Raw genomic sequence first — 27,040 nt, forward strand, 5'->3', positions numbered from 1 at the left:
TATTTTAAAATCATATGCAGGTTTCTCCCTGGTAAAGCTAACTGGGTGCTGCTGGATGTTGACACACCCTTTGTTCTAAATCACTCAAAAAAATTAGGGATGCAAAATTTATTTGAGTAAATATTAAATATCGGCCATAATAGGAGTATTGACATCAGAAATCAATATAGGCCCAAATGTTCACATTTGTGCATCCCTACAAAAACAGGATTAAATTGATTATGTGTGTACATTTTCAATTTTTAAAATAAAAGGTCAGGCTAGCAGTCTCTCCAGTGTTTAAGCTAGGTGCTATAGGCTAGTGTGGTTAGGGTGTTTAGATGCCTTTTATGGTGAATTACTCAATAAACTCAATCAAAATCAGTTCTGGCAATCTTTTTATAAGATAAAATCCTATTTTTGAGATTTTTAAATAGAGATGTGCTTCAGTTATTCTTTGGATTGAGTCAGGCTAGCATTTTACTAAGATTTACAAGTCAAAGCTAAATGGCTGCTGAACCACAGTGTTAAGGTGTAAAGGAAGTAATTATTTTTTACCTTTTTTTAGAGTTACTAATTAATAAAGGCCTGTTTTCATTAAAAACCCAACCACTATGGATTTTTTTTGATATAGTTTCACTATATGGGATCTTCTCATTAAGAAAATGACGAACAGCAACAGACGCAGCCAAGCTGATGACGCTTTTACTAACAGTCTGAGTGTGAAAGACTAAACTGAGGGCATATTTTATTAGAACATATTGCATGTACCGCCGGTAAAGCCCACTAGGCTGAACAGAAAAGAGGGTGTGGGTCGCCCAGCATCCCTGTTTGAGTTGCCTGTGGACCCCATTGTGAACGCTGCCAGAGGGATGCCTGTTCAAAGAGGTAAAGTTGCTTTGTGTTCACTGAAACTGTGGATGAGACAGGTCGCAGGGCCACAGTATGGGGAGTCAGTGCTTTCATAAATGACGCCTTAAACAAGACGGTTCAAGAAAGTGCCTGCAACTGGCACTGGCATTGAATTGTTCCTGTTCAGCCTTGGAGTTTAAATGACCTGCATGTGGTTTCCAGCCCCCTGCCTGTGCCTCAGTCCCTCCTCATAGCCCCTCGTTGTGCTGCTGTGCTTTTTTCCTTATGGATTTCTTTCACTATTTTGCAGCCCTCCCCCTCTTTGATTTTTTACTTATTGCTGTTACTTATTGGCAGTAACAACAAATTTTCCCTCAATATACATGTTTTGTCTGGATCTAAAAAGAGTGGAATGGCTTCTAAATATTTCCTGTTTATTGTTCTTAAGATGTTTTGTTTGTAATTTTATGATTTTAAAAAAATATATACATTTACCCTTCAAGTCATTTGAAGATTAAATATGCAGTTGAATTGAACATGTTATAATTTTATTGGAGAAGGCTTTATTTTCAATAATAAATTAATAAAATCTATTGAAAATATCAACACTGTAAAGCCATAATTTCCAGCAAGATTAGATTTTTCAAAGAATAGCTTGTTGAAAATTAGCAGCTCCTATTTCACCTCCGTGGTTTGTGTACGTGTGTGTGTGTGTGTGTGTGTGCGTGCGTTGGGGTGTGTGTGTGGCTGCCCACCAGGCCTGAAGACCATTGTGGGAGCTCTGATCCAGTCTGTGAAGAAGCTTTCAGATGTGATGATCCTCACCGTCTTCTGCTTGAGCGTGTTCGCCCTGATCGGCCTTCAGCTCTTCATGGGGAACCTGCGGCAGAAGTGCGTCATCTGGCCAATCAACCTCAATGGGACTTACCTGAACAACGGCAGCAAGGGCTTTGACTGGAACGAGTACATCAACAACGACAGTAAGTAGAGGCGAGGCTTTGCCACCGGTGACCTGGCAGCGATGTTGTGGGTGAGTCAGGCCATATGCTGGAACGGGAAAACAATATGTCGGTTTGGCAAAACTTACTGGCTTGAAATGAAATGCTCCTGGTTGAGTTTGTGCGAGCAAACTGAAGTTAGAAATTTAAATACACAATTTAAGCTGCAAGAGAAGACAAATTAAACAGTTAATTATTATTATATATATTTTTTTCTGCAGCCAATTTCTACTTCCTGCCTGGTCAGCTGGACGCTCTGCTCTGTGGGAACAGCTCCGACTCTGGGTAAGATGACTCCTGTGTGCCCCTCATCCAAAAGCAATTATTGCTCCCAGTGACTTGCACAAGTACTCATGTCCCTTCAAACATACTTACATATTATTGACATTACCCCCACAAACTTTTGTGTCTTTTATTGGAGTTTTTGTGTGTGTGTGTGGCAGAATAACATAAATTAGCACATAATTGTGAAGTAGCAGGAAATGGTGCACAGTTGTCCAAAACTTTCATAAATAAAAAATATAGGTAACATTGCTTTGGGTACAAAGCACCAAAATTTAGCGTACTGGCCAACGTGCAGAATGCTTTATGAGGCGGAGAACTAAAACACACCATTCCTATGGTTGAAATCATCATGTGTGAGGATACGTTTTTCATCCAGGACAGTGCAGCTGGTCAGAGAGGATAAGAAGATGGATGGAGTTAAACACAGGGCACCACTGTAAGATAATCTGGTAGAAGCTGCAAATTCAAGCTGACTGATTTTGAGCAAGCTGTGCTAAACTGTTAGAGAAATACACCTGAAGACATGCAGCTGTAACTGCAGTAAAAGGTGGTTCTGTATTCACTCAGGGAGGTGAAATGTGCTAAAAATGCTCATCACACAAACTTTTTACTTAAAAGTTATAGTTGTGAAAGATTTTATTTATGGGTATCAGAATAAAAGGGGTTGGTGAGTATATGTGCATGCCACACTTTTGGGGTTTTTCTTTTGAAAACCATGTGTGATTTCCCCTCCATTTTAGAATTATGCATTATTGGGATATCATTAAAAATTCAAATGAAACTTTTGAAAGGCTGTGAAGCTTATCTCTGAAATTGAAAAAAAAACCACATTAAGGGCTATTCATAGTTTTTTAAGACACTGTCCTCGGTAAACAGCGCTGGATGCTCTCCTCTCATTCTGTGTCTCTCCTCGCCTCTCAGCCGCTGCCCGGAGGGCTACATGTGCATGAAAGCTGGGAGGAATCCAAACTACGGCTACACCAGCTTTGACAGCTTCGGCTGGGCCTTCCTGGCTCTCTTCCGACTCATGACGCAGGACTTCTGGGAGAACCTGTACATGCTGGTACGACAGATGCGTTAACCCGTCCAGCTTGCTTTGCGACACGACACACACCTGTCTTCAAATAATCCTGCTTAAGGATTATATAAAAGTACTGAAGTGATTAAACTATTATTACCAGATTCCAAAGGTGAATATATCAATGTGCCAATTTTAGTCTATAAATTATCAGGTTAACTTGAATTATCATTGCAATGTTGTAACAAGAATATCATTTTATTTTTGCCATTTTAGAAGCATTTTGATCTGTTAAGCAAAAAATAAATAAAATGCCAAATATCTCCAGAAATAAAAACATTGTAAATCTAGAAGAAGATGACTTTCTGCTTAAATTGTGGTAGATCTCCATTTTCTTCATCTGCTACATTTGACCTGTTCAGTTTAAAGTCTGTATCCCAGTTTCTCCCCTCTGGCCAGACTTCTGGACCCTTCAGTGCTGAGTTTAATATAAAATGGTGGCAACACTCCTGATGTCAGCTCTATAGGATCGAATGGAAGGAATAACTCATGAAATATTCAGAGCTTTGTAATATGTAGTGAACGTGGAGGGAAACTTTAGACCTCATTGAGATTGAGAATCATAACACATATTTGTTTTTCTGTTTGAATTTCAACACCGTGCTACAGGATATGGCCATCTCTGCATTGAGATTATTTATGAGTTTACTGGATGTTTCTTCTTTAGATAAATCTGACAATAAATTCTGACTGATTACACCGTTTCTTCAGTTTAAATTGACCTTGTAGAAATAAATGTTGCTTCTTTTATGGAAGTATAAAAATTGCTTCATTTATAGTTGATGTTTGAGCAAAATTCTCCTCCTTCTTTCTCATTTTTGCCTTAAAAACTATGCATGCATTTTCATGTCAGGAACTTTTTCACAGAAGTGGGTGGAGTCATATGACAAACTTTGAAGATCCAGTCAATGTCGCAGCTGCATTTCTACACAGACTGCAGTCGGTCTAGGTCAGTGTTTCCCAACCCTGGTCCTCAAGGCACACTGCCCTGCATGTTTTAGGTATTTCCTTGCTTCAGTCCAGCTGATTTCAATTGATGACTGATTTACAGTCATCAATTGACTGATTGTTGAACTGCAATCAGTTGCATCAGGCACATTAAAGCAGGGGAACCTCTAAAACATGTAGGACAGTGTGCCTTGAGGACCAGGGTTGGGAAACACTGGTGTAGGGAGGTTTTGGGTTGACATGTGTGAAACGCATTGCAATAATTTAGAGATATGAACAAAAGCAGGAATTGAAATTTGCATCTCAGGACGAGAGACAATCTGGCAATATTTGTCAGAGGGCAGAAGCATGATCGAACCAGGGATTTAACATGATTTTCCAGAGTAAAACCTAATTCAGAAGTTGTCCCAAGGTTTCTAACCGAAGATTTAGCCAAATAACCAAAAGGCCAAAGGATTAGTTTGATCTTTACTGCTATTTTTTCTGATTACTTCAGTTTTCTCTGGTCACATACAGTATGTGACATAGTATGTTTGACTCAATAGAAGTAAACATTCATCCCCATACAAGTCTGTGGCACTTTTCAGCAGCTGGTTTAATTTTTCGGATGAGTCTCGTATTAGATGCCATGGATCTGATATGTTCCCTTTTTCCAAACTCTTCTCGCTGCTACCAGACCTTGAGGGCTGCAGGAAAGACCTACATGATCTTCTTCGTCTTGGTGATCTTTGTGGGCTCGTTCTACTTGGTGAATCTGATTCTGGCTGTGGTAGCCATGGCTTACGAGGAGCAGAACCAGGCCACCATGGAGGAGGCTGCGCAGAAGGAGGAGGAGTTTAAGGCCATGCTGGAGCAGCTCAAGAAACAGCAGGAGGAGCAGGTAAAATCTCTGCAAGACCATATTTTTAACTTATTGAGGGAACTTGTTTAATTTGTTCAGGCTTTACTTAACTGCCCATTTCTCTCCAGACTGCGCCCCCTGCAACCTCTGCTGGCACGGTGTCGGAGGATGCGGTGGAGGACGACGGAGGAGGCCGTCTGTCTGTCAGCTCTTCGGAGATGTCGAAGCTCAGCTCCAAGAGTGCCAAAGAGCGCCGCAACCGCAAAAAGAAGTGGCGGCAGAAGGAGCAGGAGAAGGAGAAAGGCGACAGCGAGAAGTTTGTGAAGTCCGAGTCGGATGACGGCAGCAAGAGGAGCCGCTTCCGTTTCCCTGATAACCGCTTGGGTCGAAAGTCTTCCATTATGAACCAGGTGAAATAAAATCCCAGGAAAACTATTTCTGCTTTATTTTTAATGTAGCATAAACTCTACATAGTTAAGGCTGAGTCTTAAAAACTGACATTTGAGCAGTTCGGGCTGCTGATAGACATCCTGTAGAGCAGGGATCTCAAACTCCAGGCCTCGAGGGCCGCAGTCCTGCAGTTTTTAGATGTGCCACAGGTACAAAACACTGGAATGAAATGACTTAATGACCTCCTCCTTGTGTAGATCAGTTTTCCAGAGCCTTAATGACCTAATTATTCTGTTCAGGTGTGGTGCAGCAAAGGCACATCTAAAAGTTGCAGGACTGCGGCCCTTGAGGACTGGAGTTTGAGACCCCTGCTGTAGAGGAATTCTTTAGTTATAATGGCATAAAACAAATACATCTACATACAGATAAATATAAAATATAGATATGTGAGAAAATGTAATAAAATTGCTCATCTTACATAAGGAGACCAACCAATATCCCAGAATCTCCATTCTGTGCTCCCCATGGCTTATTTAGTTAATTTAAGTCTGTTATTAAAACATAGATATTAGAGTTTAAGATTTGAAATGCACAAGATGTGGTTTTTCTCATGGTTTCAAATGATGAACCTTATATTAGCTGTAGATGAAGGACATGTCCAGATTCTGAATTATTTACTGCAGAATCATGAATGTTTCAGAGAGCAACTCTGCTGCTTTATTTTAGCCTTATTTGGACTCCACTGGTTCCTACATTGCCTTTCAAAAATATTTTTAAATTTTTTACTTTTTTTAATCCCTTTGTCACACTATCACCACAGTCCCTGATGAATTTAAATGGGATTTTAGGTGATAAACAACACAAAGTATCACTTACATTTAAAGTGGAAGGAAAAGAATACACAGTTATTTTTTTACACTTCTAAATAAAATCCAATGCAAATCGCTTCCTTCAGAAAACACAGAATTATTAAGTCCATGTATGTGTTATTATAAATACAGCTGGTGTGGTGATACTGCAAACCTGTCGAGACATCATCCACCTAAACTAAGAGCTTTGAAGCTTAAAAGAGGATTTTTAGAAGCAGCTCTGGAGCCCTTTGTAACTCTGGAGGAGCAGCAGAGATTTGTAGCTCACACTGCAAAAACATAAAATCTTACCAAGTTTTTCTGGTGTAGTTTTGAGCACAAATATCTCAGTACACTTGAAATAAAACAATGCAAATGCACAGCTTATTATTTAGACTTTTATTTGCAAAAACTGAAAAGTAGGTGTAAATGTCCTTCCACTTTAAAGTGCTCCCTTGTGTTGCCTAAAATCCTAAAATTACTAAGAAATGTATGGTTGTATAAAGAGGTTCAAGTGACATGAATACTATATTTGCCTTTTGTGAGCTCCTGTATTTTGTATTTTTGAGTGTTTTTACCAACCAAACCTGTTTATGAAGCAAAATGTAAAGAATAAACATGTATGTTTTCCTGATTAGAATACCTCTTATCTATCCTGGAAGAACAAAAATATATCACCCACACAATCTAAACCTCTACCCTGTGTGTCAAACAGTTTATGTAAAAATTATATCTTATTCTTAATCATTATTCCTCTTCCTCCTTCTCCACCGTCCAGTCCCTCCTGAGCATTCCCGGCTCGCCTTTCCTCTCCCGTCACAACAGCAAGAGCAGCATCTTCAGCTTCAAGGGCCGCAGCAAGGACATGGGCTCCGAGACCGAATTTGCCGACGACGAGCACAGCACGGTGGAGGAGTGCGAGGAGCGCCGCGGCTCCCTCTTCAGCCCCTACCGGCGGAGCAGCTACACCGGTTTCCACGGGAAGAGGAACAGCACGGTGGATTGCAACGGAGTGGTGTCGCTCATCGGCCCAGGGCCCGGTGGACGCCTTCTGCCTGAGGTGAAAATAGATAAGGCAGCTTCTGACAGCAGTGTAAGGAAGTCATTGAGTAGACTTATCTAGGCATGGCCCCCCCTCTCGTCCGTTACGTTTCTTTCTGGCTCTCTTTCTTCTACTGTCATCTTTGCAAGTCCGTATGTATCTCTTGGCTAAGCGCTCGCGCCTGCCCTCCCCCACCCCCTGCAGTGTATGCTGCCCTCCAACAGCAGGCAAAGGATGGAGAAATTTAATTTAATTACTCAGACTGGACTTAGCCATCAGCCAACCATGCTTTCAGATATTAGGTAATCTGGGTCTGCAAGTAAATTACCGTACAATGAATTTTGTCATAAGAAATGAATGCTTAAATATATACTTTTCTGTGCAAAAGTAATGTCCTTGTACTTTGCATTCAAATACTCAGACTTTCCTGTAATCTTTATAAAGTGGTCAGTATCCGTGCTCTCTAGGCCTTAAATGTTTCTCTTTGGGCTCAGGCATCTTTCCACTGTTGACAATAACAAAGCCAATATTGTGCTTGCATTAGTGTAGGAAAAAAAGAAGAGCTTTCAGTCTGCTTTCAGCTTTGAGCTGTTGGGGAATCACCTTGCTGTCGTTTAACTACCATTTTGTGTCTGTCAAGATAGTACGATTCAGATATTTAACCAAACAAGCAGGACCAAATTGTGTCTTTGGCAGGCTGAACACAACTAAATCTGAATTCCCTGAAGAGCTGAATTAAACCTGTAAATGAACTTTATAAACCAATCTGAGAACGTTTAAAAAAGAACTACGTGAAAGATTGATTTCTGCATATTTCCTATTTATTTAAAATACACACTAAGTTCAAACAACTCTTTAAGTGTTCAACAAGGATATGAGAGTTAGTGATTAGTGTAATCAAAAATTCAATTTATTATAAAATACACTTAGACCGTCTCTCTAAATTAAAAGAAACGCAAATTAGCAACCAGAAAAAAAGGTACTGAAAAATTCTTATCTATGGTTATAGATTAGAAGAGTTTTATGACAAGAAAATAATCATTTAAAATATGACCTTGACTGATTAAAGATCTAATATTTATTGTGGGTTTTATTATTCTCTTTAAAGCAGTGGTTCCCAAAGATTTTCTGGGCCCCCCTATGGATTACAATAAAATCCCCCACAAAACAGAAAAAAAAAATCAACTGGGCACACATCGTTCAACCATAAACCTATACACATATTTTGTTTTCAAACTCCACTGAAGTTTATTTCACACTTCAGGTTGCAACAAAACTATAAACCATCTTTACAGTAAAACACTTTTGTGTAACTGTTTTTCTTTTTTTCATCCATCCATACCGCTTCCCTGCCCCCCCTGCACTGGCACTGTGCCCCCCTAGGGGGCAAGCCCCACACTTTGGGAACCACTGCTTTGGAGATTGAAAAAGGGGTTTTCTCCTTAAGTTTTAGTTTTAATTGCCAATGTCAGTCTAGCAGAAAAAGCAGATAGAACGGATTTGGTCCATCAACTTTCAGAATCACAAACATCAGAGATAGAATCGAGAAGAGCGACTATCTGGGTCAGAAGGGCTGCCAGAAATTGGGTACCGTTGCCAAAAAATAATAAGGTTGCTCTTACTGTTTTCACATTCAAAGCTGCTAAAGTGTTGTTATTTCAATAAAACAACAACAAATAAGATTTACAATCAGCATATTATCGATATTTAAAGTTACAACTAACCTTCAGATTATTGATCATTATAAACTATAGGCAAGCAAAAAAGCAGTTCATGAAAGGTTCAATCTGGGGTGTTTGTTTGTACTATAATTGGTTCTTTGTGAAGTTGTTTGCTCCAGGCAAAAAACTGGCTCATCCCCTGAGGATAGGAACCTTTTTTAGTCTATTTTGTCCTGATTTGTGGGTCAGGTAAGCGGCGTCATAAAGCTACTTCTTCTCTGAAAATTGTTAGGTATTGTACTAAAAATGAGAAACAAATCAGCCAAAGTAAAAAAAAAGACCTTTAAAATATCTTTAGAATGCATAGAGGTGTGGATCATGACCACTTAATAAAAGTCTTTTACAAAAAGTCTGACTAATTGGAAACAGCATCTTTAGAGGGATATATTAAGATTTTTACATCGTCATCAAACCTTATTCATCAGTTCATTTACAGAATCACTAAAACTAACACTTAGGTCAAATCCTGGTTGAAAAAAAAACTTTTTTATGCATAGGATGGGATGAATTTTCTGTTTAACACTCAGTTTTTGTTGGCAAAAACTACCTAATGATGTGTTAATGTGCTTCAGTGTGTTGATGTGTTCCTCCAGGCATCCAGGTCCTCTGCTATGTGTGGGTAGATCTACAGTAAGAGGCGGAGGACATAGGGGACCAGCACTGTAGAGCCAAAGACATTTTTATCTGCTTCCCTAATTCCCCTATACTATACCAAAGCAGATATAAAAGTAACAAACATAGACACACACACACACACCATCCTCTTAGGCCTTCATAAAATACCTAAAAACAAAACAAAGGAGGGTTGCTGTCCTTGTCTGTCTTTACCTTTCTCTGTTTTCCAAAATCTCCCCCTGGTCAACAGTAGTGAATTAGTTTCACCTTCCTCTAGTTAGCATGGTTTAAATAAGAGCTAAATTAGAACACGCATGTTGTAGAAAAGTAGAGAAATGGTTATGTTATCTGTAGTTCTCCTCTCCTTCTCTTTGACTTGGAGCATGCTCATGCATGACAACTGGATGGATCTGAACTACCTGCCTTATGACTTGATGGTTGCAATATAAGTTGTATTATTCAAAGTAAGAAGATATTGTATAACAGCATCTATTTGCAAGTGACATAGAAATGGCCAGAATTGGGAGACTCTTTAAAGAAAACCCATAACTGATTATATTGCAATGGCAGCAAAGCCTCCATTATTGCATGACGTGACTGATAATGCATTCATGCAGAAGCAGTTCTCCCTGCTCAGTATCTCACAACCCATTAATTATCTAATCTGGATGAGCAATCGCATTCAAACACAATTAGGTCAAATAGCCCTGGCCCACTGCTCCCACTTTGGCTGAGACCTGCATGAATTTACAGCATACGCAGACATAAAACGTCAAACAGGCCCTCTCCCCCGTAACCGCCCAAAATTCTGATCCTCAACTACTTAGCCTACCAATGCTGTGTTGCACTTCCCTCCGCCGGCCACCGGTGGTGCTGTGGGATGGGGTTCATGTCGTCTCCATGGGTGCTTGATTCTTCCTCTCCTCCTGACAGCCGACTACTGAGGTTGAGGTGAAGAAGAAGCTGTCGGGCTCCCTGATGGTGTCTGTGGACCAGCTCAATACCTCCTTTGGGCGGAAAGAGCGGGCCAACAGTGTCATGAGCGTCATTACCAACACATTAGCGGAGGGTACTGCCACTTTTAACCCAGCTATTTTACCTGCTCTTTCTCATTCTTCTTTAACTAGGGCTGCACTCATTGGTTGACTAGTTTTGACATGAATTTCCTGCTTATCTGCTTTGCAAATCCAACAATACCAGATACATACAGTGCATACAATTTTTTTGTATCATATTATACCATTGCATGCATGCAGTATGCTCTCGCATGCCATTATGTTTGGTTTTGATCTATGATCCGCGCTATGTCTTCAGAACTGGAGGAGTCTCAGCGGAAGTGTCCGCCATGCTGGTATAAGTTTTCTAACACATTCCTGATCTGGGAATGTTCCCCAACTTGGATTAAGATCAAGGAGATTGTAAACTTGATAGTCATGGATCCCTTCGTGGACCTGGCCATCACTATCTGTATCGTCCTCAACACCCTCTTCATGGCCATGGAGCACTACCCCATGACGTCCGACTTTGAGGACATGCTGTCTGTTGGCAATCTGGTGAGTGCTGGTTTTCTGTTCTGTGTCTTTGTTACCTGATTCACTCACGAGGAATCTTTTCAGCTTCTTCTCAGTAGCTCCCAGATTGGTGTTATTTTTGGACTGCAATTGGCAGCAGCTTTCATTGTCTACCTAGAGTTGAGAGAGAAAAGGGAAGAACAAAAAACAACAAAAAAAGCAATGTCAAACTGGGTGCAGTTTTTCTGGATTTTTCTTCTCTTCACTTACATTCACACATTTGTTCCCAGGCCTCTGTCTATCTGTTTATCTTTGATTACAAGAAAATCCTGTTTTCTGCAGTGGGAACAGCCTGTCTTTCTGCTGGGTGGCTAACTACTGGGAGGCCAGTATTAATATTTTATGGAGCCAGATCGATGAGCTTAACTAAATCTTGCCTCTCATTATTCCAGCTTACTCTTGGCAATTTTGAGTGTGTGTAAATATGAGCATGGGTAGCCTGTTGTCTGTCTACATTCAGTTACTCTTACTGTAGATAGTTTGTACAAGAACAGCACTTAGTCTTTTTCAATATTTTACAGACAGAGGGATCTTTGGCCATTCCTTTTTGCACAATTGCTCTACATCATCCAGAGTCCTGGGTCCTGTCTTTCGCGCTCTTCTCTCCAGGTTTTTGTTTGGTCTAGGTAATGGCAGATCAGTTTTATCTGGTGAATCTGCAAGACCCAATTACAAATTATGTCAAGGTATTTCGAAGATTTCCTGATGCCGTACACTATAATAACTTTCCTATGTCCTTTGGAAGATGGTGCTGGCCATCACCTTAGCAACACAAATTGACCACCTTTATTAACAGTGAGGTCGAGGTGCATGACTGATGGATCCACATAAATTGTGGGATGGTGTAACTTATAGAACTGTTGATGCAAAGGAAAATTCAGAAACCAGTACGGTTGGGACTTCTGGACCACTGGCACCACTGCATCAGGAACACTTAAATCTGCCGCTGAAAGCCATGTTGCAGGCCCATCATGTGCAGAGGCTGTCTTGAATTTGACTCCTGATCTTGAGCTATCGCTTCCCCTTCTCTCTCCATCCTCTTTCCTCTCAACTTACTGTTTAATAAAGGCTGCTGTGCCAAGACAATAATAGAAAAATGGCGCTCATATCACCAGGCGGGTTTTTTGTGAACTTTCCATCACCTCTCTTTCCTGCAGATCATGCTGCTGAGCCTCATTTATTTGTTCAAATCATGTCTCCTACCCCTTAGGTGTTCACAGGGATCTTTGCAGGGGAGATGCTTTTCAAGCTTGTGGCTATGGATCCGTACTACTATTTCCAGGAGGCCTGGAACTGTTTTGATGGATTCATTGTGACGCTGAGTTTAGTGGAGCTGGCTCTGGCTGATGTTGAAGGCCTCTCTGTGCTGCGATCATTCCGATTGGTGAATACTTATTTTATCCCCCATCCCTCGCAACACCCATTCTCCAAAATCCCTTAAGTAAGTGTGTCAATGTGATGACTAATCTTTCCACCTTTTCCACTCTTCAGCTGAGAGTGTTTAAGTTGGCCAAGTCCTGGCCAACTCTCAACATGCTGATCAAGATCATTGGTAACTCGGTGGGAGCCTTGGGAAACCTGACTCTGGTGCTGGCCATCATCGTCTTCATTTTTGCTGTGGTGGGCATGCAGCTGTTTGGAAAGAGCTACAAAGACTGTGTGTGTAAGATTGCTGCTGACTGCGAGCTGCCTCGCTGGCACATGAACGACTTCTTCCACTCGTTCCTGATCGTCTTCCGGGTGCTGTGTGGAGAGTGGATCGAGACCATGTGGGACTGCATGGAGGTAGCGGGGCAGGGAATGTGCCTCATCGTGTTTATGATGGTCATGGTCATCGGTAACCTGGTGGTAAGCGCCCACCCTGGTATGCTGTTATAATGTTCCGCATATTGAAAAATCAATACTCATTCATCAACTTTATCCATGTGTGTTCCAAGGTGTTGAATCTGTTCCTTGCCTTGCTGCTGAGCTCGTTCAGCGCAGACAACTTGGCTGCGACAGATGACGACGGTGAGCCTAACAACCTCCAGATCTCTGTCATGCGCATTAAAAAGGGAATTGCCTGGATAAAAGCTAAGGTGCGCATACTGGCGGCGAGCCTGCTGCGGAAACCTCCCATGGAGGACGAGCAGAAGCCTCTGGAGGACATGTGTGACACCAAGGTGAACTACATTGGCAATCACACCGGGGTCGACATCAAACGTGACCTGGATTACGCCAAGAATGGAAACGGGACCACCAGCGGCATCGGCAGCAGCGTGGGCAAGTACATGATTGATGAGGACCACATGTCGTTCATCCACAACCCCAATCTAACAGTCTGCGTGCCCATTGCTGTTGGCGAGTCTGACTTTGAGAACCTCAACACAGAGGATTTCAGCAGCGAGTCAGACATTGAGAACAGCAAAGAGGTTAGTAACTCGTCAAACATACAACAATCCATGGAAATAAAGTGCCTTAAAAAGGACTTTTACACACTTTGTCATGTTACAACTATAAATGAATTTATTGGCATTCTATTGGCAATGTTTTATGAAGAAATAAGTTTAAAAATTTGCCTTGCAATGATAATCAATTCTCTTTACCCTAATGACCCTGAAAAACATATTGCATCAGATATCTCCTGATTAGTAAAGGCCACCTGAGTGTAATTTAATGCCAGCCTAAATCCAGCTGTTCTGTGACAGCCTCAGAGGTTTATTAGAGTACATTAGAGAACAAACAGCATCCATCCTCACCTTGAAAGTAGCTGGTGGCAATGTTATGATATAGTGATTTCTTCAGCAGGCACAGTGACTCAGGTCAGAACTGGTGGGAAGATGGATGGAGCTAAATGCAGAGGATTCCTGAAAGAAACCCTGTTTGAGGTTAAAAGAAAAAAGACTTGAGACCAGAGCTGCAGTGGGATAGTTTAGATCAAACAATGTCATGTGTTAGATTGGCCTAGTAAAAGTTCTGACCTACATCCAATTAAGAATCTGTGGCAAGACTCAAAAATTACAGTTCATAGATGCTATCCAGCCAATCTGACTGAGCTTGAGCCATTTTCCAAAAGAAGTTTGTTGTTGTCACATGAAACACTTGAAAAAGTTAAAGGAGAAGACACTTTTTCAAGGCACTGCAATGATCCAACTGATGTTGTTTTTATTCATTTTCTGCTTCTCTTCACTGTGAAGTCTTCTCACTCTGGACAGTAAATGGTTGGGTGTGGCTAGCTGCTGTGCTGTGTTCAGACTCTAATGTAACTCCATTACTCTAGCAACGTCTTGTGTGACCGAATCAAGCAGACAGAGTAGAAGAACGGATGCCTGCTAACATGTGTCTCCTGATAAAATGCATTTAAAAAAACTTTCAGTGCAAATGATCTGCCATTTGATATTCTATTTAGTGGTCATCTGGATAATGTCTGATGCTCTGGATTGCTGTAAAGTGGTTCTCACTACAAAAAAAAAAAGACATTTCTGAGTTCAGTTTTTTTCCACTTAAATACTTAGAAATGTCTTTGTTTTTGTAGTGAGAACCACTTTTACAGTTCAGTTTTTTCCACTTAAATACTTAATAAATGCAGCTTTCCTACACAGTTCTGCAAGAGCTTCCTGAGATTTTTTCTGTATTTGAATCTTTTCTGTGTGCATCAATAATTGCGTTGTTTATTTGCATCTTTGCACAATTTTGCGTCTGCTTATCTGCAGCTGGACGACACCAGCTCGTCAGAGGGCAGCACCATCGACATCAAGCCAGACGTAGAGGAGGTGGTGGTAGTGGAGACGGTGGAGGAATACATGGAACCAGAACCATGCTGGACAGACGGTGAGGCCTCTGCTTGCACTGCACCCCATTACCTCCACTCCAGTCCACACCAGCTTCCCTCTTGGCTGGATGGGAAATAGAAACCGGCAGGATTCCAATACGAATGATCATTCATGCGTGGTCACTGCTCATCAGTCTGTCTGTCCATCTGATGCTTATCTATACAAGCAGAACTTCCCTGGAAAAATAAAAATGGTTTCTCCCTTCAACCTTAAGTTGCTTTAGGAACTAGCAATGCAACCGTGAAAATCAAATTTAACTGGAAATATCTTCAAAAGCTTTCTGTTCAGGATAAATAAGGACAATTGTATATATTTTTGCAAAATGCACCTCCAAAATATATCATGGTAATAAGATTTTGTTGTCAAGGAAACATTTGTCCAGAAAAAAAATTAAGGGACATTAAGAGTCCAAAACAGATATTTAATAGAATTAGTTTCAGCTTTTAAAAAAGTTGGCTATGAAGATGTCCCAATCAAGGCTGTTAACCTTATGCAATATTAAAAGCACAATTTAAATTGAAGACAACTAGCAGGTATAAAATATGTATTCACTCAGGCCCAGGAAGATATCTATTTTTAGACATGGATCAAAACACAGGACAGGACTTTGCATTTAATATTTCTCGCCACTCTTTTTTTTCCCCCTTTCTTCCCCTGTGTGTTTACAGCCTGCGTGGCCAAATATAAATGCTGCGACGTTGACATCACCATGGGCTGGGGGAAGAACTGGTGGTTCCTGAGGAAAACCTGCTACCTGATCGTGGAGCACAACTGGTTCGAGACCCTCATCATCTTCATGATCCTCCTCAGTAGTGGTGCCCTGGTGAGGACTTGTTTTTACCTTTTGCATTTTTTGAAAACAAAGAAATAGAATTTTCTAGTATAATTTACCTGCAAATGGAGCTCCAATCAAGTGATGGCCGGTTTCTGATTTCTTTGGGATGCACTTCAGTTGCTAAATGTAAACAGTAGAATATTTATTTCTAGCCTACTTGCCGTGATTGTACACAAAAGAACATTTATTCCTTTAAATCAACGACAAAAAGGCATTGAATTGAGATTTACACTGTCTTTACCATCTTCTTAATGTTATTAGCAATTAGCATGTGTAGATAGCATCAGTCTCCATGTGTCTTGCTTAAGAAATCTAGATTTCCAAGATTTCCAAATCTAGCAAGTTCCATGACAGAGATTGAAAGATTAGATAGATAAAACAGAGCACTGTTGTAGTATTTTCAACCTATCTGCTGAAGTCTGAAGTCAATTATTGTCCCAAGATGAGCTGAAAATAGAGGTAAAAATGACTAAAACAGCAAAACCACATCTTAAACTTAGTTCAAACTCAGTGAAGTCTAGCCTTCACTTTTAGCAGCCCATAGTAAACAGCCGACTTGCCTCTAGAGAAACTAGTTCTGTTTTCAACGTTTCTGATCCCTCTGCTTTGATTTAAAATACCCTAAATTCAGAAATTAGCTAATTTTAAGGGCAAAGTTTAGTTTGTAATAGGTGGCACAATCTGATAGCACTTGGGCATTCACCGATTGGGAAAAAGATTTGAATTTTGAGGTGAAAATTGTTCAGTTTTGATGATCAGCCAATTTCATGGTGCATTTTTTCTTTTGTTATTTTGAATTATATTAAAAATGAGAAAGAAAGTTTTGGTCAGACTCCAATGTTTTTGTGAAAGTAAGATAAATGGAGAAGTAGGTTTGACAGCCTGGTTGGTGGAGGACCTTCAGTGCTTGTGACTGATGAATTGTCTCATGAGTAAATCAAGTTATCTATTTCTGAATAGGCTTAGAGCTCAAGCAACTAAAAGTGCTGCTAAAATGAATCCTGTAAATTATTACCTTAAGGTTTGGTTTAAATCTGTCATGCAGAGGAGGATTTTGTCCTCTTGTTTTTGTCCTGTCATGGCCGTGTCTGTCTTAACTTTTCTGCTTTTCTGCAGGCCTTTGAGGATGTGTACATTGAGCAGAGGAAGACCATTCGCATCATTTTGGAGTACGCCGACAGGGTTTTCACCTACATCTTCATCCTGGAGATGTTGCTGAAGTGGGTTGCCTATGGCTTTGTCAAGTATTTCACCAATGCTTGGTGCTGGCTGGACTTCTTCATTGTAGATGTAAGTCAGACTTCCTTTTTCTATGTGTGCAAAACATTTGAGTAGTTACTTGCTGAATCACACCCTGGTTCAACAACAACACACTGTTAGACTCCTATAGACTGTAAATGAGCAAAGCAAAATCTTAACTGCAATATTGCTATGACAGTTTAGAAATATTTGGTTGTTTTCTATTAGACTGTTTAAAATCAAATTAAATGCATTATATAGCATTTGATTTGCATTGTTCTATGTATGTGTTGCCCTTTTTGTTGTCTATTGGGTGTGATTATGTTTAAAAGGTCAAGATATTTAATAAATATCTGCTTCATGGTTTGCACAAGGTGAGAGGATGTTTTGTAGAATAACATTATCATGTTTTGCAACTTTTGCTACAGAGATAATGTCACATGCCTCTTTCGCCTTTTACAAATCCATCCAGCAACACTTTGGGAATCACTCTGAGATGCTTGAATATGTTCGCCACACAGTGTATCTGTTTATTTAGGAAAAGTCCATTCAGACAGATTTTTGCTCAGACAAAACTTTGTGCTGGGTTCCCACTGAGCCTTGAAAAAAAGGTGCTAATGTTTATTTATTTTTTTGGCTTGATTAAATACAGAAATACATAAAACTGAGTTTATGGAAAGTACGTTCTTGCTTTCTTTATTGTGTTTTTAAATAATTCATTATTAAATATACCCACCTTATTTCCGATGGTGCTGCTGTAGGATGGATTGTGGTTGGTACTAAAGCAAGAGCTGCAACAGAAAATTGTTTTGTTTTGGTTTGTAGCGATGTAGGTTTTTGAATCAGCTGCTGTACAGTTTAGCCAAATTATGTCTTATTTAGTTGCAATAATCACACACCCTGTCCTGTTTAATCTCAGACATGTCGAATAGAAATAGAAACTGTGACTTCAGCTGGTTACAATTAAAAATGGCCTTGAAGATTCACTGGATTTTATCTGTGATCAGGAGATTATTTTCCATCAGTTACCAACAGATGAGGATTCAAGATGAACGTGAAGAAAGAAAAACATTTTTAGAAACCACCAAAAGCAGTTGTGGTCTTTTTACTTGTTACCTAAATCCCACAATGGAGGAAAATGCTCACCCCGCTCCTTGAGCATTCACGTATCACCAGGGATGAATGATGAGTTTCTGAAAATTGTTTCATCCGCTCGGAGTAGATCAAGTTTGATTTTTAGGCGTCAGAAAAACAATATCACGCATTCTTAATATCGATTTTGCAGAATAGAATTTTTTTAAATAATGTAAGCAAAAACATTTCCATTGGATTTTTTACTTGGATTCAAGAAGCAGGTCAAAAAGAGTTTTAGATGATGAATATGGTATAGTAACACCATAGAAAATGTAAAACGATCCTCTGTTATTGATATGTTTTTGATAAACCAGCCATATTCAAGTCATACTCAGAGCAATGGAAGTGTCAGATACATGTTTTTCTTTAAAACTGTTAGTGTCTGATGTTTGATATGTGCCTCTGTCCTCTCTGTGTACTGCTCTGCTCCTTGTCTCAGTCAAGACAGAAAGTCAACAACAGAATATCTTAACTCTATTCCTTGGCCACTTTGCACACACCAATCAATGGATTTAATTGTATTTATTCCAGTACTAATATTTGATGATTTTAAGACTTTTTTTCAGTATTTTATTTGAAAGAAATATGTCAATTTCATTGCCATACTTCTTAGTAGAAGTATGTCTTATTTTTTGAGTATTTAAAATATTCAAATACATAAAGCATAATTATTTTTGCTTAACAGCTTGATATTGCTTGATTGATCTCCTCCTTAGTGGCACAAGTCTATAGAATAAGAAATCAGATTTTTGACATTCTCCTTGAACTAACCACCTCTCTGCAGTGTCCAACACCTCAGCCAATACCTGTGAATGGACTCCTATCAAATCAATTGCCAGAAGTTGTCTGATGGTTTATTTTGAGCTCCACTGATATCCCCCATTTAGTATTCTTGCATGTATTTTATCATATTGCATTCTCAAATTTAACTTTATAATTTATGAATATGTGTAGCCTAAAATAGAAATTAAGCAGACTGTTTCAGCTAATTTTAATTAATAATGTCAAAGTTTGCCTATATCTGTTTATAGAGTTTGTATTGATTTTAATTACAGCATAACATTCAGTGTTTCTGGTTATTCCAAATGTAGATTCCCTTCCTCTTGTGTGTCGTCTACCCAAAGTACTTCAGGCAATGCGGGGGTCATGCTTCTCAAGATGTTAAAACATTTTATATTGAGTGACATCCCTCTTCCCCTCTTTATCCGTCCTCCTTTCATTCCCTCCTGGAAGTGTAACCTCAGGATTGTGGTGATATTGTGCTGAGATGGTAATGATGGTGGGTGACAGGCAGCTAGCGGTAAGTTTGGTCTTCACGAGCGCTCCCCCTTTTGAAAAACAAGAGCTAACAAAAGCAAGAAAACAAGTTCTTGATGAGTCAGGGCTGTTGTGGCCTAATTGTGCCTCTTCTGTCCTGTGTTGTGTGGTGGAAACATTGCCATTGACTCATAAAGGGGGGCACCATCATTAGACCAGCCTGTTTCTTTGAGTGTGACTCTCTGTATGGGTTTGCTCCTCCTTATTTTCCTGTTACTGTATTTTTTTGTTGCCCATTTCATTTTTGTCAAATTTTTCATGTCAGAGGAAAGTAAACTGTGTATGTTGAAGGAATTGTTTTGCTTTTTTATTGTTGCTTTATTTAGTTTTTGAGGAGGGTTTGTGTGACATAGTTTTTAGCAGTCTACAATAAAAAGAGGTTAGAGATTAGCGAATCAATGATGCATTTTATTAGTGAGCCAGAAGACAACTGAGTTTTAATATACAAACAAATATATTAGCAGAGAATATGTATTAAGCACTCATCTGTAGCATTCTAGTGTAACTTCATTTTCAAACTTTACTTCTCTGCTGACACTGATGGCATTAGCAAGATCAATATTAAAACCAACGTACAAAAATTATCTTACTAAGTAGTTGCCAAAAGCAAAATTTGGTTAATGGATCATAAGAAACCCTCCTTATTTTGACAAAAATAAGCAGGGAGTCATAAAATATAAAGTTTCTAACTCCCACTGACAGCTAGCTAGTGCTAGCTATTAGCTAAACCAGAAATTCAGTTTTGGCTGAGGTTCAAATTTCTGTCCTTCTCTATGACAATACCACTGGCAACAACACTTTGTCTTCTAAAAAACAGCATAACTTTGATGTTATATTTAGCAAGTGATCTAGAGTTTTTTTTTGAGACTGTGAAAATAATTAGCATTCTTAAAGGCAACACACATTGATGGTGTCATTAGAAAGTATTTGGTCAAATTGTTTGGCCCTCATATCAAAGTCAGGAAATAGTTTCCTAGAAAATGTAGCATTTTACTGTAAAACCCTGTAATCTGAAACGACCTGAATTTGCTGTAGAACGGTTTATAGTGTCTTTTCTTATTTAACTAAAGCATCTTGTAACACTCTTACCGGTCTAGTACATAAAGTAAACTTTTGCTAATTTACAGAGGGAGGACCAGAAACACTGGACCAGTGTACAATGGCAGCCATATTGATTGCAGTTTGCTGCACAGTTAGCCTAGCAACAGACATTATTTGGCTAGAAAGCTTGCTACAATGTAAAGAACTGCTTCGTGCAAAATTGATGAAATATCTAAATGTTTAGGATAGCTAACAAAACCTTGAGTTTTAGTTGTTTAGATTTTGTAAATTTGCTTTTTAATAGGCTATGGTGTGAGTAGGTTTTAGCTTAACTCCATCATAATTTCTTCTTTATTCTCTGAGCAGAAAACAGTTTTGACTAGTTAATATTGGATGTAGGAGGCAGACTGCTCATCACCACTTCACACAACTTACCTCAACATAAAGAACTATTACTTAACCTCAATCTTATAGCATAGGTGTCAGGATCCATTCATCTTTCGTTTTCACTCATAAAGCTGTCATGTTTTGTTGTGCTTTCCTTTTGTTTTTAGTTTGCTTTTGTTTGGTTTGTGCTATCGTCATCATGGGATCACAGCCCCAGATGTCATTGGCCTTGCCTTGCAGAGCTCTGTGAGAAGGACGCTGAGACAGTGAGGCCACTACCGCAGAGCTGGCCCAGCTGGGGGCCAGAGCCCAGGGGCCCCGAAAGGGGGGCTCTCCAAAGGGGTCAGGCTAAAGGTGACAATTATCCCAACACTGTAGTTTAGATTAAGGCAAAATCTTTATTTAACTGTGTGCCCATCAGAATAGCTGCTTATTATTTTGAAATGCAGAGTTTTGGATTCAAAAGGGGTTATGCCACAGAGAAACTGCTGTGAGCAACGTTGGCAAAATCTAAACGAGAGCCCTGTCTAGATGTCTGTGACTCTATGTTTCAGCAGTATGGGGAATCCTCTGAGAGGAGAAAGACTGAATGCATTTTGACATCTACCCAGCTGCTCTTTTTGACAGTCATTCAAATGGTTTACATGCTCTACCTGTTGTAGTTTTTCGCTGATGATTTCATCAGTCAAAATGAAGATTTTGCCAGTCTCAAACCTCCCTCCGTGATTTTGGTAAGCTTTGGATGTTGTGTACTTATTGCAGTGAGTTTGACCAGTTGGTGTCGGTGGCTGGTTGGAGGTGCTTTCACATGTGTTTACTGTTGATATTTTTTCCTTATTTGTAAGGAACTGGGACACCCCCTGTGCCACTACTTGTAGCATCCAGCTCAGCAAGATTAATTCAAGGGAGGAAATGAGAATGAGAGAAAACATTTTTCGTAGCAAGGATTTCATTTTTGCCTCTTTAACAAAACAATAGATTTTATAACGGTGATTGAAAGACTATTTCTTCAACATGGAATTAACCAGTTTAGATTTGATCAACCCACACATTGTAGATTTTGAACCAGACATCATCAAATGCTCTTTTAACTCTTTGAACAATTTTAATGCTACATAAGGCAGCCATTATGAGACTGTCACTAATACCTGTTGATGCATATTTGACACATACCTATAATCTTATTGGAAACACTTTGCCCCCATCAAATGTTCAATGTTTGGCAAGTTATAACTAATGTCCCTAATTTATTTTCTTTGGTATATTCAGATTAACTATATTTACCTTATTTAGCACAAATTATTTATTTTTAATATAACTATATAAAGTGTTAATAAAACGCACTGATATGATGAAAGGCACTTGTTTTAAAGTATTTTGTGTAAGAGGCTTTTGAATCATATTCCTGCGTGCCTCTCAATGAAAGACTTCATCTTGAAAATCTCTTCCTGTAATGGGGTTCCTAATGAGACTTCCTTAAGCTGCACCAGGCGCTCAAGTCTCGCCACTTTCCAAAGAACATTAGTGTAGCTAATGGACTACACTTCCCATTTTCCATTTCTTCCTTGGTCAACAATGCAATCCTGTGTTAAACCCAGATCCAGCTACACAGCCTCAAACCATAACTCTGGCCACTGCAGATAATGTTCCGACTGATTTGATTACTTATTCTTTTGAGATAGATGCAGTGATGTTTGTGGGATAATGACCCTACTTAGGGATGCATTGAGTGTCTTTAACTGTGGTGGGTCACTTTAAGCGTTTCTTAGCTGTAGGAATCCCTGGGTTTGCAGATGCTGGATGGGGATCAGGGGCTGCACCAGTTTCTTTAAGATTATGTCCTGTTATTGTTAACTGTGTGTAACTCGACTGTATTCTGTGTTCTTTTGTCCTTTCAGTGCCATCCAGTGCTAATAACTATAACCGGTGTGCCCTTGACCTCCATCCCTGTTTTCTTGTGTGTGGTTCATGTGACTGTGGCTCTCCTTTTTGACTCTAAACGCTGTGTGACAAGTTGATTTGATGTCTGAGAAGGAAAATGACTATATGACACTCTTGTACATGCTCACCTGTATTCTTTCTCTTAGGTTCCATTAGTTTCTCTGTCTTAAATTATATGGGAATTAATGCCTGAAGAGCGACAAGGAGAGACAATGTTAGAGGGGCAAGGGTAAGGCTCTCAAGTCTGTTGGGTTTTTATCAGCTTCCACAGGGCAATCTCTCTCCTTAACCTCCCTCCCCAAATCCTCCCCCTCTGCTCTTCCAGTCCTTTCACTTGTATCTTAACCATGTAGCACTCTTCTCTCTCCTAATTTACCCTCTGTTTGAGTTTTGTGTTCTTATCTCGTCTCTCTTTCTCTCTCTCTCTCTTGCTTTCTCTCCCTGTTTCTCAACCACAAATTTCTTTGCAGGTACACAGGACTTTTCACTTCTCGTCAACAGCCCCAAAATAACAGCCAAATCCCCCTAATGGCCTACTGCTACTAAAAAAACATTACCACACACGCAAAACCTATACTAAACAATGACCTTCTCTCTCAGTGTATATACATGTATAAATGCAATATTATACATGCATATACATGCATAGATTTATGTGTGTGTGTCAAGCAACTCTCCTCCTACACCAGGGCCGTCTCTCTTCCTTAGTGAATATTCTCACTTCTAACAGTTTGGAACCTCTTTTGCTTCTCTGTTTTTGTGTAGGTGTCTATAGTCAGCCTTGTAGCTAATGCGCTGGGCTACTCCGATCTAGGGCCCATTAAATCACTCAGGACACTAAGGGCCTTGAGACCCCTCAGAGCCTTGTCACGTTTTGAAGGGATGAGGGTAAGATCCAAAGCTAAGCAGCTGATCCTTCCGCATGCCCATTCAACAGTTTAAAGCATGCTAGAACTGATCTAAAGGCAAAGTAAGAGAACAACAGAAAAGAAAAATCAGAAAGTTTGGGGGACTGGTTCTAGAAAGCTAGGAAATGAAAGCCAAAAACAGTCACCTTTCCATGCGCAGTGCTGCACCATGCCTTTGTTAGACTGAAAGAATAAGTCATGATGCAGCTGGGAGTAAAGTAAGAGCGAAATCACATTTATTTGGATTGGATTTCTTTGACAATTAAACGTTTTTCAAAAGCCTACAGAAAATCGATTTGCTCGAAAATCAGAAATCTAAATTTTTCCACAAAAGCTGCCTCATCACATCAGAGACGAACTAAAAATTCAGACTACCTCATTGTTTTCTTTCCTCACTGATTGGCCAAAGTGAATGTGAAATTGGTCAAAGCTAACCTAACTTACATGTCATCTCATAGAGCATTCAAACCAACAATTCAATCAACCACTGCTTTCAATTGAGACCCCCCCCCACCCCTCCACATACCCCTCTTCCTCTTTTTCCTCCTCCTGCTCCCATAACCTCCTCCTTACCCAGTTCACACCATTCCCCAATGCACTGAGAACAACCAGCGGGAACCAGGGGGAGCTGCAGGACACCAAAACCCCTCTGCCCAAAACCAGTCACACCAAAACCTTCCCCTTAGAGGAGTCTGTTTTATGCAGGTAATCAGCAGAAATGACTCTCTGCAGGAGTACGTCTTGTTTTTTCAGCAGCCTCATCCAGTGGTGGTTGCTGCTTGAATGGCGCTCTGGGTGAGCTGCATCTTCAGCGCCCCAACAACATCCTAACATGGTCCTTATGCATTAAAACACTGAAAATATCTTTTCTTTTCGCAAATGGATTAAAGGTTTTGTGTAATTGAAGTTGCTATAGAGAATTTTAGAAGAACATAGTGCAGGTTTGACCAGTCAAGAAACTTTAGATTTTGTGTTAGGGAAACCCTAACAAAGTCTTTAAAAAGATACAACAAATGTTACCCAATGTTTTACTTTTACTTTTTTTTTTTTTAAATATCTGCTCATCAATAAAATACAGACAAAATATTTTATTAAAACAAACAAATTAGTCTGCTAATGCATTTTGGAAAATCTCCTGGTGTAAAGTTATAGAAGTCACAGTTGGCTTATATGTGAAAAAAAAAAAAATCCACTGCTCTAGCCACCCCTTTGGGTGTGCCGCCCTGAGCAGTAGCCCATAGTCCCCATATCAAAAACCGCCACCGTCTCCTCCTAAAAATGTGCAGATCTGATTGGTCATCCCTGTGACTGGTGTACCGACAGTTTGCGCCTGGTTGTTGTCACCCGTAGTTCACTCTTTCTGAATCTCTTGACGTCTCAGTTCAAGCCTCCTCTATCTTTCACTATCCTCATCCGCTAGTTTGAGATTCTCCTCGTTAGCTCAAACCTTCCCCACCTCCTCCTCTTCATCCCCAGCTTCCTCCCCTTTCCTTCACCTCCCCACCCTCGTCCCCCTGTTTTTCCACTCCACCTCGACCCCGTGTGGCTGGGCCGGTCCGCTGAAGGGTCAACACACTCTTTCCCGCTTGTCCAAGACTTTTATACATCAGAGATGGAGATATAAACCACACACTCACAGAGTTGTGGCTTTGGGTAGAAAGTATTTGTTAAACTTCTGCCGTCATCAGATGTTGGAGTGAATCATCTGACTAACTGATCTGCCATCAGCAAATTCTGCAGGCAGATTTATAACTTTCCTACATCTTACATGCTGAACTCTTAAAAGCTATTTTGAAGCCGTCTTGTTATTCGCGCATGCAGGCAGAAGCTTAGCAAATATGCTAGGCAGCCATTTCACTGACAACATTTCTGCTCTCATGTCATAGCACCAGACACTTTAGCATATACAGCAGTCTCTGGGTTCCTGTTGCCTTCCACTCCCACAGGAAGTGAAGCTGGGAGGCAACAATGGGCCTAGTTAAACTCTGACATTTGAGTTCTGGGTTGACAGTGGCCCGCAATTTGACAGCTGCTAGACAAAACCGTAACCACACACAGAAAATGTGTCTCCTGTATCTCCCACCACCCAAAAATGACAATCAGGAGCCGAAGGCCTCTGAAATTAACAAGGAGCCTGATTCCTTTAAATTGTAGATATCCAGCGACTAAAATGTGATGCCATTGCACATCAGCAGACATCAACGCTTTTAGGCCCTGGATAAGCTTTACGGATGGTTCGCTGAAACTGAATTGGTTTTAACTAAAGACCTTGTCATTTTTGGGGCTGAAAAGCATTCCACATTTGCTTAAATCAACTGTCTATGGTAGCACCAGTGCCCCTGTGAATTAGTGCATTCACTGGACGCACATGGTGAGAAAGGTGAGGGCGGCCCAGTAATGCAAAAATGCAAAGGAAACAAAATAATAATTTGACCCTGCTGTATCAGTTTCTTTTCTTTTTTTTTACTATGTCTATGTTCATAAATTGAATTACTGTTTTGTTTGAACTGAAAATGGAAAATTGGAGGTCAAAACAATAAATAAATGAGTGGGGAAGTACATGAATGGAGAGATGACACAATAGGAAAGAGATTTAAAATGTTAAACTGATGAGAAAATATTTTATCTTTGCTGCTGCATCTTGTCACTTAAACTTTAATATATTTCATTGTTTTTGAAATAGACAAACACAAAAAGGAATGTTTTTTAAAACTTCTTTGTAAATAAAAATCTGAAAAGTGAGGTCTGTTGAGGTAAACTGCAGAGATACACAGCGAGGAAAGTCTAATAATGGGACAGACAACTATGAATAGTCCACAGTTCTAGTGATTGAGTTGTGCTCTAGTCAGCCACAATCAATGTAAAACCATTTTGCATCACCTTGAGTATATTACTCCAGCCATGGGGGCCAGATTATGTTGTAAAAATGGGAGTGAAGGTGATAAAGTAAGGAGCATCAATAGCCGCAACGTTTGTCATTTTTTATCTTTTCTTTGCTATTCCTATCAGTTAATTGCTCATCAATATGTTGATGCAAAGAGTTAAAGTTGGATGATGTTGGAAAAAGTCACTGGGATTTTTGAGAAGCACAAAGCACCTTTGACTGTATCTGCTGCAGGCGAGTTTATTTGGGATTAATCATAGGTATGAGGGAAGTTGAAACATGCAGCTCTGTAATTAAACTGACTGAGATTCTTCCCTGTACATAGCTGTTAACCGCTCCACTTTGCTCCACTTTGCTCCACTTTGCTCCACTGT

General features: G+C 39.9%; 1 protein-coding gene across 9 annotated transcripts in view; it reads left to right on the forward strand.

The window, feature by feature from the left end:
• Positions 1-27,040, forward strand: part of scn8aa (sodium channel, voltage gated, type VIII, alpha subunit a) — a 58,168-nt gene that overhangs the window by 20,250 nt on the left and 10,878 nt on the right. For 4 of the 9 annotated variants that reach the window (XM_032573588.1, XM_032573580.1, XM_032573594.1 and 1 more), the window contains exons 7-21: positions 1,590-1,811; positions 2,051-2,114; positions 3,036-3,177; positions 4,817-5,020; positions 5,110-5,391; positions 6,998-7,312; positions 10,531-10,666; positions 10,912-11,150; positions 12,379-12,552; positions 12,660-13,016; positions 13,106-13,579; positions 14,861-14,978; positions 15,649-15,803; positions 16,932-17,105; positions 23,640-23,762. In XM_032573588.1, coding sequence (XP_032429479.1) covers positions 1,590-1,811; positions 2,051-2,114; positions 3,036-3,177; positions 4,817-5,020; positions 5,110-5,391; positions 6,998-7,312; positions 10,531-10,666; positions 10,912-11,150; positions 12,379-12,552; positions 12,660-13,016; positions 13,106-13,579; positions 14,861-14,978; positions 15,649-15,803; positions 16,932-17,105; positions 23,640-23,762 — 3,179 coding nt within the window. The remainder of the gene's footprint in view (positions 1-1,589; positions 1,812-2,050; positions 2,115-3,035; positions 3,178-4,816; positions 5,021-5,109; positions 5,392-6,997; positions 7,313-10,530; positions 10,667-10,911; positions 11,151-12,378; positions 12,553-12,659; positions 13,017-13,105; positions 13,580-14,860; positions 14,979-15,648; positions 15,804-16,931; positions 17,106-23,639; positions 23,763-27,040) is intronic. The other 5 variants (XM_032573617.1, XM_032573608.1, XM_032573646.1 and 2 more) reach the window with 3 other exon arrangements.

Source organism: Xiphophorus hellerii, chromosome 1 (genome assembly GCF_003331165.1).
Source record: "Xiphophorus hellerii strain 12219 chromosome 1, Xiphophorus_hellerii-4.1, whole genome shotgun sequence".
Classification (NCBI taxonomy): domain Eukaryota; kingdom Metazoa; phylum Chordata; class Actinopteri; order Cyprinodontiformes; family Poeciliidae; genus Xiphophorus; species Xiphophorus hellerii.